Source organism: Ranitomeya variabilis, chromosome 1, assembly GCF_051348905.1.
Source record: "Ranitomeya variabilis isolate aRanVar5 chromosome 1, aRanVar5.hap1, whole genome shotgun sequence".
NCBI lineage: Eukaryota > Metazoa > Chordata > Amphibia > Anura > Dendrobatidae > Ranitomeya > Ranitomeya variabilis.
The window spans coordinates 34,902,589-34,916,528 of record NC_135232.1 but is presented as its reverse complement, the minus strand read 5'-3'; the positions used below and the strand labels follow the sequence as shown (position 1 = coordinate 34,916,528).

Sequence of the window (13,940 nt, the reverse complement as noted above, 5' to 3'; positions counted from 1 at the left end):
ATTACATTGTATACTTCTGTGGATGTGTAACCATTAAGCTAAGTGCACACGTTGCAGAATTGCCGCGGTAATTTCCGTGGCAATTCTGCAACTCCTGCCGCGGGTATATCGCATGCGGAATTGGCATGTGTTTTCCCGCTAAAAACTAGCGTTTTGCAAGCATAATTAGCTTGCAGAATGCTAGCGTTTTCCAAGCGATCTGTAGCATCGTTTGGAAAACTGATTGACAGGTTCTAAAAAGTTGGTCACCAAACATAGTGTTTGACAAGTGTGACCAACTTTTTAGAATGTTAAAAATAATAAAAAAAAAATGGTTATTCTCACCTTCCGAAAGCAGCCGATCTCCTCAGCGGCTTCTGTTCCTTTCTGTTGCTTTGTGTGCAGGACCTGCGATGACGTCACGGTCACGTGACCGCGACGTCATCGCAGGTCCTTCACACACAGCATCCCTGGGAACGGAAGCGGTAGCGTGCACCGCTGAGAGGTGGGAAGACTCCGGGGCCATCTGAAGGTGAGTATATCACTATTTTTTATTTTAATTATTTTTTTTTTACCAATTATATGGTGCCCAGACCGTGGAGGAAAGTCTCCTCTCCTCCACCCTGGGTACCAACCACACGTGATCTGCTAAGCGGATCAATGCACTTCTAGGTGTGCGAAATCCCCGCGATTCCGCAAATTTAATAAACATGCTGCGCTTTTTTTCTGGAATGCGATTCCGCTCAGGAAAACAACGCAGCATGTGCACCAAAAATGCGGATTGCATTCTATTAAATAGGATGCTTAATGTGAGCGGTTTTTTTTCGCGGTTTTATAGCGTTTTTATAGTGAAAAAACACGAAAAAAAATGAGAAAAATCTGCTACGTGTGCACACAGCCTTAAGCTGTGTGCCTCTTTGGATGTGTAACCATTACGCTGTGTGCCTCTTTGGATGTGTAACCATTATGCTGTGTGCCTCTTTAGATGTGTAACCATTACGCCGTGTGCCTCTGTGGATGTGTAACCATTACGCCATGTGCCTCTGTGGATGTGTAACCATTACGCTGTGCGCCACTTTAGATGTGTAACCATTACGCTGTGTGCCTCTGTGGATGTGTAACCATTATGCTGTGCCTCTTTAGATGTGTAACCATTATGCCGTGTGCCTCTTTGGATGTGTAACCATTACGCTGTGTGCCTCTGTGGATGTGTAACCATTATGCTGTGCCTCTTTAGATGTGTAACCATTATGCCGTGTGCCTCTTTGGATGTGTAACCATTATGCTGTGTGCCTCTGTGGATGTGTAACCATTACGCTGTGTGCCTCTTTGGATGTGTAACCATTATGCTGTGTGCCTCTTTGGATGTGTAACCATTACGCTGTGTGCCTCTGTGGATGTGTAACCATTACGCTGTGCCTCTGTGGATGTGTAACCATTACGCTGTGCCTCTGTGGATGTGTAACCATTACGCTGTGCCTCTGTGGATGTGTAACCATTACGCTGTGTGCCTCTGTGGATGTGTAACCATTACGCTGTGTGCCTCTGTGGATGTGTAACCATTATGCTGTGCCTCTTTAGATGTGTAACCATTATGCCGTGTGCCTCTTTGGATGTGTAACCATTATGCTGTGTGCCTCTGTGGATGTGTAACCATTACGCTGTGTGCCTCTTTGGATGTATAACCATTATGCTGTGTGCCTCTTTAGATGTGTAACCATTACGCCGTGTGCCTCTGTGGATGTGTAACCATTACGCCATGTGCCTCTGTGGATGTGTAACCATTACGCTGTGCGCCACTTTAGATGTGTAACCATTACGCTGTGTGCCTCTGTGGATGTGTAACCATTATGCTGTGCCTCTTTAGATGTGTAACCATTATGCCGTGTGCCTCTTTGGATGTGTAACCATTACGCTGTGTGCCTCTGTGGATGTGTAACCATTATGCTGTGCCTCTTTAGATGTGTAACCATTATGCCGTGTGCCTCTTTGGATGTGTAACCATTATGCTGTGTGCCTCTGTGGATGTGTAACCATTACGCTGTGTGCCTCTTTGGATGTGTAACCATTATGCTGTGTGCCTCTTTGGATGTGTAACCATTACGCTGTGTGCCTCTGTGGATGTGTAACCATTACGCTGTGCCTCTGTGGATGTGTAACCATTACGCTGTGCCTCTGTGGATGTGTAACCATTACGCTGTGCCTCTGTGGATGTGTAACCATTACGCTGTGTGCCTCTGTGGATGTGTAACCATTACGCTGTGTGCCTCTGTGGATGTGTAACCATTATGCTGTGCCTCTTTAGATGTGTAACCATTATGCCGTGTGCCTCTTTGGATGTGTAACCATTATGCTGTGTGCCTCTGTGGATGTGTAACCATTACGCTGTGTGCCTCTTTGGATGTATAACCATTATGCTGTGTGCCTCTTTGGATGTGTAACCATTACGCTGTGTGCCTCTTTAGATGTGTAACCATTATGCAGTGTGCCTCTGTGGATGTGTAACCATTACGCTGTGTGCCTCTGTGGATGTGTAACCATTACGCTGTGTGCCTCTGTGGATGTGTAACCATTACGCTGTGCCTCTGTGGATGTGTAACCATTACGCTGTGTGCCTCTTTGGATGTGTAACCATTACGCTGTGTGCCTCTTTAGATGTGTAACCATTATGCAGTGTGCCTCTGTGGATGTGTAACCATTACGCTGTGTGCCTCTGTGGATGTGTAACCATTCTGCTGTGTGCCTCTGTGGATGTGTAACCATTACGCTGTGTGCCTCTTTGGATGTGTAACCATTATGCTGTGTGCCTCTTTGGATGTGTAACCATTACGCTGTGTGCCTCTTTAGATGTGTAACCATTATGCAGTGTGCCTCTGTGGATGTGTAACCATTACGCTGTGTGCCTCTGTGGATGTGTAACCATTACGCTGTGTGCCTCTGTGGATGTGTAACCATTACGCTGTGCCTCTGTGGATGTGTAACCATTCTGCTGTGTGCCTCTGTGGATGTGTAACCGTTATGCAGTGTGCCTCTGTGGATGTGTAACCATTACGCTGTGTGCCTCTGTGGATGTGTAACCATTACGCTGTGTGCCTCTGTGGATGTGTAACCATTCTGCTGTGTGCCTCTGTGGATGTGTAACCATTACGCTGTGTGCCTCTGTGGATGTGTAACCATTATGCTGTGCCTCTTTAGATGTGTAACCATTATGCCGTGTGCCTCTTTGGATGTGTAACCATTATGCTGTGTGCCTCTGTGGATGTGTAACCATTACGCTGTGTGCCTCTTTGGATGTGTAACCATTACGCTGTGTGCCTCTTTGGATGTGTAACCATTACGCTGTGTGCCTCTTTAGATGTGTAACCATTATGCAGTGTGCCTCTGTGGATGTGTAACCATTACGCTGTGTGCCTCTTTGGATGTGTAACCATTATGCTGTGTGCCTCTTTGGATGTGTAACCATTACGCTGTGTGCCTCTTTAGATGTGTAACCATTATGCAGTGTGCCTCTGTGGATGTGTAACCATTACGCTGTGTGCCTCTGTGGATGTGTAACCATTACGCTGTGTGCCTCTGTGGATGTGTAACCATTACGCTGTGTGCCTCTGTGGATGTGTAACCATTACGCTGTGTGCCTCTGTGGATGTGTAACCATTCTGCTGTGTGCCTCTGTGGATGTGTAACCGTTATGCAGTGCGCTTTTCACTGCACTGAAAATCCCATAAAGTGCTGAGGCTATACTGAATATTTTTTCACAAAGCTATATATTGATCTACTTAGCTTGTTGTTCAGATTGGACTCCATTTTCATTGCGGCGGGTTCCCTTTCAGACAGACCCCATACAGTTGTGCGCACAGTCTACATCTCAAATGCTTGAATAAAAAGCATCACAGCGTCCTACAAATCCACAGTGAAATTAACTGCGTAATGCACACATGCACATTTTGACACTGATTTGTGGCTAAATCTTCCAAAGAAAATTCCCGCCAGCCCTGAAAATAGTGAATATGGCTGAAAGTACTTTGCCCAAAATTGGTGAGTGATCTTTTAAGACTATTTGGAAATTTGCGTCCTCATTGTAGATAAGCTAGAGGAATAAATATATTGGTGGCCTTAAAGCATCACTGAACTAAAGGGGAAAAGGTCCTAAGAAAAAGCAGATAGTGGATTAGGCTTCATTCAGACGCAGCTTTGGAACTGATCTTTGTGGCTTCCGTTCTAGATGGAAACCATTTTCTCTGAACATTGTGCAGGGACCACATTCTCTGTACCTGAGTGAAGCCGTCGTTGGCTTTCGGGGACGTCCTTACAGCCTTTGACATGTGGTATTCACATCGGTCCTCATCGTAACTGCTGTGCGAGTCCTCCCTTTTGTGTCCCTCACTTTCTGTGGTTTCCTCATTACTACGATCTCCATCGACCTCCATCGGAGCACAATGCCCGTTTTCGTGAATGACCTCCTGCCCTTCTTTGCTCTCCTTGCCTTCTTTGGCCAAAGTCCTTGAGATGACTCCAAATTTCCTGGTTCTTTTCCCATTTTGTATCGCCCTGATGCTTGGCTGTGAGGTAGAACTTGTAGCTTTGGGTTCACAGGTGCTAACATGGCCGCTTTTGGAAGGAGGAAGAGGAGCTTTGCGTTTAATGCGCCGTAACATGATCAAGTAGATGAATCCGCCATTCCAGCACTGCTCAGCCAGGTAACTACAAAGAGAAGAGACACAAAATCAACATTTGACAACTAAAAATCTCTTTTAATGTAATTGACATACTTTTAAATGTATGAAATAGAAGGTCAGAAAGGGGTAAAATAGTGGATGCTCCCAAAACCAAAGCCTGGGATGGGGGAGAGATACTGTGGAGGAATCCTGGCCTCAAGCTGAAAAGTATATTTGGGAGGAGCATTGTAAAAAAGAATGCTCCACCCAAAAGTCCTTTCCAGCTGAATGCCAAGTAGAGTACAGACTCCTCCTAAAGTCAATTTCAGCTGTATGCCAAACAGAGTACAAAGACCGCTAAAATCAGCATATTGTATATATTTAAAACAATGCTTATATTATATAGTGCTAATACAACATAATGAACCGGTCTGAATCACTATAACTCTCCTTGTGAGGAGAGAAAATGATCAGAAATAAGCACAATGACAAAAAAAATTAAAGAAAATTTCAATTACAGTCTTTATTGATACACAAAATTACATACAAAAAATGAGGGATCCATTAGGCTTAGGACCCCGTTAAACATTCAAAAGAGGTAAGAGAGTCTAGGCAGTCAGTAGATGAATAAACTGCATCATAGATATGGGGCAATTAATCAAAATTGCATATCACATGTGAAGGTCCTCCTTAGTAAAGTGACATTAATAAACTTAATTATAAGGTGCTTGTGTGAAGGAGGTACAATCCACAATATATAGGCAATCAATATATTGATAAAGTGTCTCTAGTATGTATAGAGATGATATTTCAATCATCAATCTGGGATAACAACAAGTAGAAAGCCCCAAGCTGTCAATAATAAAGACTCAGTATAGTTAATGAATATAATAAGAAGGGATAGCTTGTGCCACCATTATAACCCGGGAGTAAATATATCCATAGATCCACCTATGGAAATGCATTTCATCCACACTTCTTTGCCCTCTGAAGAAGTATGGACTAAACGTGCGTCGGGATTGAGGGATACGGTACAAAACCTGCATTTATCTAAGTACCGTAAGTCATATTGTGGGCATTTGCTCACTTCTAGTATGCTATAGGTGGATCCATGGATAAGGAGGTATAGTGATTCAGACTGGTTCATATTATAATTAAGATAGATAGATAGATAGATAGATATAAATAGTGTTGTATAAACTTAAAATAGTGTACACTCTCAGAACAAGAACCTCAGGCAGGTGGTATTGTCAACCGGGATTGAAAAATAATTTTTGAGAGGAGTATAATTAATGCTCCTCCCAAAGTCCTTTTCAGTTAAATTCCAGGCAAAGTAGAACCTCCTCCTAAAGTCCCTTTCAGTGGGATGCCAGACAGGAAACAAAGACTATTAAAAAAAAAAAAAAAAATGATTTGAATTCCGGTAGTTTAGATTTAGTTTGTGTATAGATGCGTGCATTATGTAGCAGAACAAAATGTGTTTCTTAGGTTCAGAAATAACTCCGTAGCCTTCTCTGCAGTCCTATGTAAAACCATAAATACCATATTGCACAGTCTGAAACACAGGCCTACTTTAAAGCCATAATAAAGAGTAATGTGTCCACAGTAATATTTTCAGAAATCTATACTACATGTGTATTATAACTATACTGGGAAAAAAAATGAAGACACTGCTCACAACACAGGCGATAATACGAGACATATTTACTGCAAGAACACAAACCATGAAGCCAAAGATTTGAGCATTGTAATAATTATAGTAAAATCCCAAATAAACGAATTATGCAAACAGACTGATTCAGAAAGAAATTGCTTTGTAAGTCGCTAAACTGGATTTCACATATTGTACAATCCCACAGCACACAGAGTAAGCTATGAAATAGTTTTCCCATTACTCAAACATCTGACACGTCCGATGCCGTCCTAACACGTTGAGACAATTTTCAAGAAAACGAAAATATTTTGTCCTTGTTTCCTGTTTAGTTTTATTTTCCGCGTGCTCCGTTTGTAATCGCAGCCATCCTCTGCAGGCGGACAGCGCTTCATCTGCTTCAGCCGCCTAGTAAATAAAAACTTGGGCAGGCTAACCATTTTTCCGCAGTATGGAAGGCATGGCTTATAAAACCCCGGTTACAGGTAGAGCATGCCCTGATTGATGGCGAACACGGTGCTGGGAACTTCCTACGGTGAGACAAGTAGAGAAAGCTGCTTCCTTCACAGAGTGGACTCCCAGAACACTATCACTTGTCCCGGCTCCAGCACCGGGCTTTGCTTCCTCCCCTCAGTGATAGCCATTGCCGGTGTACTAGAGTACGCACCTCCAGGGCCTTTCCATCATGTAGAACACCCGGCTATCACATGCTTTTTCCAGAATTAGGGATCGCTCCAGATCACGATTGCATTCATACCAATTTAATCCCATGCTTCTGTTCTCAAAGGCGTTTTTTTTTTACCTGCTATGATCGGACGGTTCTGTACATCTCTTCACTCCCTGACACAACCACACAAGGCCAAACACTGGCCTTGGAGTTGGGTGCTGCTGTAGGCCACATCCTAAGGGTAAAGAGGAATACAAAAACAGGACAGAGGTATTTGAATGCCTGATCTGGGGTCTGTATTTTTGGAATTTTCTCTCCTTGGTTCTGTACTTTAGTGATTGTCTGATGTTGGGTCAGGATTTACTAGGAGAATGGTCTGGGATCTGTATTTAGGATATTGGCCTGGGTCCATATTCAGGGCTGGTCTGGGGTATCTATAAAAGGGGTTGTACCACGTTTTTAAGTCATACTCCATCCATAGGCTTGGGTATTATGTTCCGATAGTTTGAGGTTCAACCGCTAGGACCTCCACCGATCCCGAGAACTGTCTGATCGAGCGTTGGTCAATCATGTGCACTATTCATTCTTAATGGGATTGTCGAAGAACAGGAAATTCTGTGCTAGGCCATAGAGAATGAATGGAGCAAATTGACCACTTCTCCATTCATACGGAGGTCTTTGGGACCCCCACTAATCACAGGTACATGGCACTTTTATCCAAGTTAGAATGGAGCGGCGCAGCTAAGGATCAACATCTGCCCCATTTATTCCTTATTGGACTGTCGGGGAAAGGCGAGTACAGCTCTCTGGCAATCCAGTACAGAATGAAGGGAATGTCGGTCAGAGGAGATAAAAGTGCCCCGTTATGGGGATCAGTGGAGGTCCCAGCTGTCAGACCCCCACCAATCTAAATGCTATCCCCAATCTTGATTGGTATGTGATAATTTGTCTCAAAATACCCATTTAAGAGTAGCTAGCTCTTGGGATCTCTATTTAGGGGTGGTGTATGTTTTGGTCTGGGGTCAGAAGTTACGTAGACTATGGTCTGAGGTCTTTACTAGGAAGCAGCCTGGTCTACGGCCTTTAGGGGAAATCTGCTATGGGATCACTCTTCATTGGTAGTCCGTGGCTTATTTCGATGGGTGGTCTGGTTGTGGTCTATTTAAGGGGGTCTTGTCTAGGGTCTGTATTTGTATAGGGGGGCTGTATTCATTTATTGTCTGTGACGCAGGGTGCCGCTATTTGGGATTCTAATGCCATAAGCCCCGAGTGTACCCTATAACTTGGCAATGAGACTTATTACTAGACTGTGTACAACATGTAGCACGTGTAGGTTACAAGACTTTCCTTATCTGTAAGGTCCAATGCAAAAAAAGGCAGAAGATTTATTAAAACTAGCGCAATAAGAGAAGAAGATGCCCGATATAAGCGATCTGCTCTCGACTCTAGTTTTTCGGGAAGCTCTTTTGGAGCCTAAAGAAGCAATCCGATTGGCTGTTCTCCACAATTCTTCCCCCTTGGCTCCTATTTCCAGTAAAAATCACGTAGGGGCCGCACATTGACTCCACGAAACACTTAATACCTCTGCGTTTCCTCATGTAAATCGGGCCATGAATGGACTCGAGAAATGAAGGCCTCCTTTATCCTACAACAACCCCTCTTTATTAACACATGCGCTTTATTTATTTTTTTCCTGTTATTTATCAAGTCCGGTTCTATTCCCAAGGTCGAGGAAATGGTCTATTATTCCCTCTGACAGTCTTGACATGACCCATATAGGAGGCAGATGAAATGAATTCTCTCCAGTCCGATGACTTTGAGAAAGCTGTGAGATTCGGGTCCGGTGGGGGCGATTAACCCCAGAGTCTTCTGTACATTTAACCTGATCCCGAGGAACCCTCTGCGGGCCTGGAGGGACTCGGATGTTCTCATTAACGTTTACACTTTACAAAGTGATCGGACAGATAACCTCATGAATATTTCATCCGTAGCACAGAGACTGATCAGATCGCGTGCCGATCCCCAGGGACCGCGAATAACTACAGAGCCCTTCATTATAGCCATCGGCCGTGGCTTGTACCACTGCCATCAATTGGGTACAAAATGGTTAATTCATTGAGTGAATATCAAACAGTCATGTCAGTGATGGACATGGTAAAATAGAGAAATCAAATTGCCTGGGGAAGATCGAACACCTCCAGGCGACGAATGCAAAAAAAGCAAACCATGGCCAACCAGAAATGGGGACTCTAAGTTCGTTAATTCGCTTCAGGGGCTGCTGATGGGGATCTACGTTCTCTTCTGAAATGTAAAACTGCAAATATATTCTGTTTCCTGCAGGTGGGCCACGGGGAATTTCATTCCACAAGAGCAATACTACTGGTACAAGTATGAACACATCATATACTTTAATTAAAAAAAATATATATTTTTTTATTTTCTTTACCTACCAAAAAAAAAAAGGATCTATACTAACAGAACACTCACATGGGAGACTGTGGTGGGCATGCTCTATGGCCTGTGCAGAGGCTACTGCGCAGGGAGGTGGTGGGGCAGCGCCGTCCCCACGACTCCTTGTGAAATCTGCTTCAAGGTTTATAACATTTTAAACTAATTTTATTCTTGTTCTATGAGAATAATAAGGTAACTGCTGACCCTGCACAACCTGAAAGGGAGCGTGAAACTCAGGAGGTCAGTGTGAACATAGAATATTTCTATGGGTCCTGTACTTCTGGATAATGTGATAAAACGGCAATCTGTACATTACTGCCTTTATAAATGATGTTATCTCATCTCTCGAAAAATCCCTCCAAGTCTGCTGGCCACAACATGTCTCAGACTGTTTACAGATGTGATTAGTCTCTAGCAGCAGAGACAAAGATATGATTTACAGGAAGCGGGGGTGGGTCTTTGCCCCTCTACAGGAAGAGGGGGCGAGTCTTTGCCCCTCTACAGGAAGCGGGGGCGGGTCTTTGCCCCTCTACAGGAAGCGGGGGCGGGTCTTTGCCCCTCTACAGGAAGCGGTGGCAGGTCTTTGCCCCTCTACAGGAAGCGGTGGCAGGTCTTTGCCCCTCTACAGGAAGCAGTGGCAGGTCTTTGCCCCTCTACAGGAAGCGGTGGAAGGTCTTTGCCCCTCTACAGGAAGCGGTGGCAGGTCTTTGCCCCTCTACAGGAAGCGGGGGTAGGTCTTTGCCCGTCTACAGGAAGCAGTGGAAGGTCTTTGCCCCTCTACAGGAAGCGGGGGCGAGTCTTTGCCCCTCTACAGGAAGCGGGGGTGGGTCTTTGCCCCTCTACAGGAAGCGGTGGCAGGTCTTTGCCCCATTACAGGAAGCGGGGGTGGGTCTTTGCCCCCTCTACAGGAAGCGGGGGCAGGTCTTTGCCCCTCTACAGGAAGCGGTGGAAGGTCTTTGCCCCTCTACAGGAACCAGGGGCGAGTCTTTGCCCCTCTACATGAAGCGGTGGCAGGTCTTTGCCCCTCTACAGGAAGCGGGGGGGTGGGTCTTTGCCCCCTCTACAGGAAGCGGTGGAAGGTCTTTGCCCCTCTACAGGAAGCGGGGGGCGAGTCTTGTGCCCCTCTACAGGAAGCAGGGGCGGGTCTTTGCCCCTCTACAGGAAGCGCGGGTGGGTCTTTGCCCCTCTACAGGAAGCGGGGGCGGGTCTTTGCCCCTCTATGGGGGGGGGGGGGTGGCTTCTCTAGAGGAAATCTCAATGGGTCTTTGTTTCCCTACCAGAAGGTAGAAGTCTTTGTCTCTCAGCTTTTGCGCACCTGTCTGATAAACTGCACATAGCATAACAGAGGAAGATTTCAATTCAAGGCAGGTAAGTCATTGGACAATAACAAAAACAGTGAATGCTAGGAAATAAGGGAAAAGAAGTTCCTGCACCTATAGTGCTAAAAGAATGCTGATAGTGGACGACGAGTTACAGGGCATGAGGGATCCTGGACTTATTGGACTAGTTTATGCACCAAATGCAGTTTTACCATATTTTGGGGGATGAGGAACACAAGACAATGCTTTTCTACAGAGTTTGTGTCAGAGTTATCACCATTCAAAGTAATGACAGCCTCCAGATATTAAAGGGATTTTTCGAGATTTTATGTAATTAGCCTCACAGCAGACCATCCCTTTCCAGGATATGACGGTAGATCTCCTGCGCTGGGTGCAGGCGCAGTAACAGAGAGATATCCATGCAGAGAAGCAGCGACCAACGCCCCCGGCAAATGCCATCTATTCATTAGGACGGACAGGATCTAATGGCCGCTTATCTCATTGGTGTAATTGGATTGTGAATGTGGCCCCAGCCCGGAGCCTTCATTACTGGGAACACAAGACTCCGGCGTTTCCCTTTCAGCAATCTGATAAATGCCGTTTGTCCTTTCTGTTTTCCTCTGGAGACTTATGATAAAAAGAGCGGAATGACGGGAATGTGAGTTATGTGGAAATCACAGCGGTTTCATTTGTACATTTGTGAAGGTGCGGATGTAAAAAAAAAGACAACACAAACGACTTCACTCCAGAAAAATATGGCTGCTCTTTTCCAGATTTCCAGAAACAGCGCCACACTTGTCCGTAGGTCGTGTCTGGTATTGCAGCTTAGCTTTAATGAAGGGAACACAGAGCTGCATCATCACACAAAACCTGTGGTCATGTGTGCTGCTGTTTCTGAAGAAAAAAAAACGCAAAGTTTTTCGAAACCTGGACAAAAGCTTTACAAAAATAAGTAAAATAAGGTAAATTATAGACCAAGATCAGGCATTTTTATCTTGTGTCCAGTGTTCGACATCGTCCGTAGACTGGTTATGTCCCATTTTCTTGACATCATCCTTCTTTGGCAACAGGCAAAGGCTGCATTAGACTGATGGATGTAATTTAGGGGGGATAAAAACAAGTTTTTCCACTGGGTGCCCACATTGCTTCCAAACAGGTTGGCAGGCACGGCACCAGTCCACCATCCGTTCCTTCTCCGGACTGGGCCTCTTTCTGGATCAATTATCCTACTTCTTGCGCGAGTCATTAGTCAGAAGGAGTTGGGGTTTGGTTTGCCCAATAATTTGGGTCCATCTCTCTTTTTTTTGGCTCAGCTAATGTGAAATCCAGCTAAAACCCAACAGGTTACAGGAATGTAGGAGTGACAGAGGCCAAAGTGGTCCTCACTCTCCGAGGCTCAGGGACAGAGCACTCTCTTTGGCTCATTTCCTACATATTTGTAAGACAGCAGGTGAGCAATGAGGATGATGCACCAACGCCACATTCCCGGCTTCCCCGGTGCACCGCCAGTGCTGCTGACAAGTCCCTTCCTGTTATGTTCCTCTCCCGGGACACAAGCATGAACTCAAGTTTCTATACAGGTTCATGTAGAGGAGAAACCTGAAGCAAGAGCCAAGAAATGTTGTGTTGTCACCTGTAGGCAAGGGTGGAAGCATTATAGAGGCAGACCATGTTGCTGCCATAGGTTTCCGTAAGATACGGACGATCTCTGGGTGGTCCTACTTCCTTCACCAAAAAATAGCAAGAACCGTTGGCAAATATATAGGTGGGAAAGTGGAACCGCAACATAGAGGGGGAAACTAAAACCTTACAGTCCTAAGCGTCAAAACCCAGTATCCTACTAGGGGGCCATTTGGAGCTCCGCTATGGGGCCCTCTGCCTCATGTATGTCACTGAACCAATGATCATGGAGAAGGAGAAGGTGAGCAACCAAGAACCAAGTCCCTAGTCTTACCTGTTGCCTCATGTATGCAACTGAACCAAGGATCATGGAGAAAGAGAAGGTGGGCAACCAAGAACCAAGTCCCTAGTCCTACCATAACAAGTAATTTTGGGGAATGATGGAGCTCTTCACCATCAGAAAAAGACTCAACATTAATCATTTCCGACCTACCCAGCTCCACCATGTTCTTTGTTAGACTAAAGTCTTGGCTGAGGAGATGCTCGGGCTAGACTAATCCCAACATGTCCGATCCTCATTCCACTTGATAGGTGTCGAGGGCCAGTCACGAGGTTCAAAACCTTTTGGACACTCCAAGAAAATGCAATAGATTCTTTCACCCAGCATAACCTAGAGGCAGAAAAACTGTCTCTGTGTGATCTGAGCTCGAGATGTCCTCTCTACGAATCAGCATTGTTTCCAAGGATGAGAGCCAGATCTGCAGCCAAACTGAAATAAGCCGCAATTACAGACAAGAGAAGTTTATTGGAACCTTCTGACTAAGTTTACGCTTCCTCCTCCGCCTGTTTATGGGGTGGAAAAAAAAAGAAAACACTTTAATGTCATATTCTAGTTTGCACCAAAACAGAAGTGACTTTCATGTATATTTTATGAGTCGGATCGGCCCGGTTTGTTATGGGCGCAGGAACCGGCTAACTATCTGCAACTCAAAGCCTAGAGATTTACATCTGACACAGTGAAGTAATCCTGCAAACAAAACGAGAAGTCTTAAAAAACTACGAGGAATTAGAGGCATCAGGGGAAATGAAAGCGCGCGCCTGATGGAGGCCACCATGAAGCCTGAAAATTCATCACAAGTCGGACAATACAATACTGGGTGACCCCTTTAAGATGGAAGCCTACAAGAGTCATATTGAGCTGAACATTGTGCCACTTAAAGGGATTTAGAAAATAAATATGATGGGTGGGTTCCATCATTCGGGACCTCCTCTAATTAGCCACATCATGGTGGTATGTTGCTTGAAATAAAGACTGAATCCTTCTTAGCAGGGCTGTGGAGTCAGAGTCTGAGTCGGAGCCCATTTTGGTGGAGTCGGAGTCATGGAAATTGAGGAGTCGGAGGTTTGGCTTACAGACTCCACACCCCTGCTTCTTAGGGGCTGAATCAAGGATTAGACAAAGAGTGTAAGTATTAAAAGAGGTTATTTCACTCGTAGTAAAATGGGTATTTTTAAAGAGTGCTTGGAAATACAAGCAATTTTGCAATTTACTGCTTCTTAAAATTTTAAGCCGTTCTTGAGCTATTAACTTTTTTTTT

The 13,940-nt window shown here is 44.9% G+C and overlaps 1 protein-coding gene across 7 annotated transcripts in view; it reads right to left on the bottom strand.

Annotated features, from left to right (window-relative positions):
- Positions 1 to 13,940, bottom strand: part of PDZD2 (PDZ domain containing 2) — a 205,404-nt gene that overhangs the window by 87,494 nt on the left and 103,970 nt on the right. For all 7 annotated transcript variants that reach the window (XM_077282172.1, XM_077282145.1, XM_077282154.1 and 4 more), the window contains exon 2: positions 4,251 to 4,680. In XM_077282172.1, the coding sequence (XP_077138287.1) occupies positions 4,251 to 4,680 (430 nt within the window). The remainder of the gene's footprint in view (positions 1 to 4,250; positions 4,681 to 13,940) is intronic.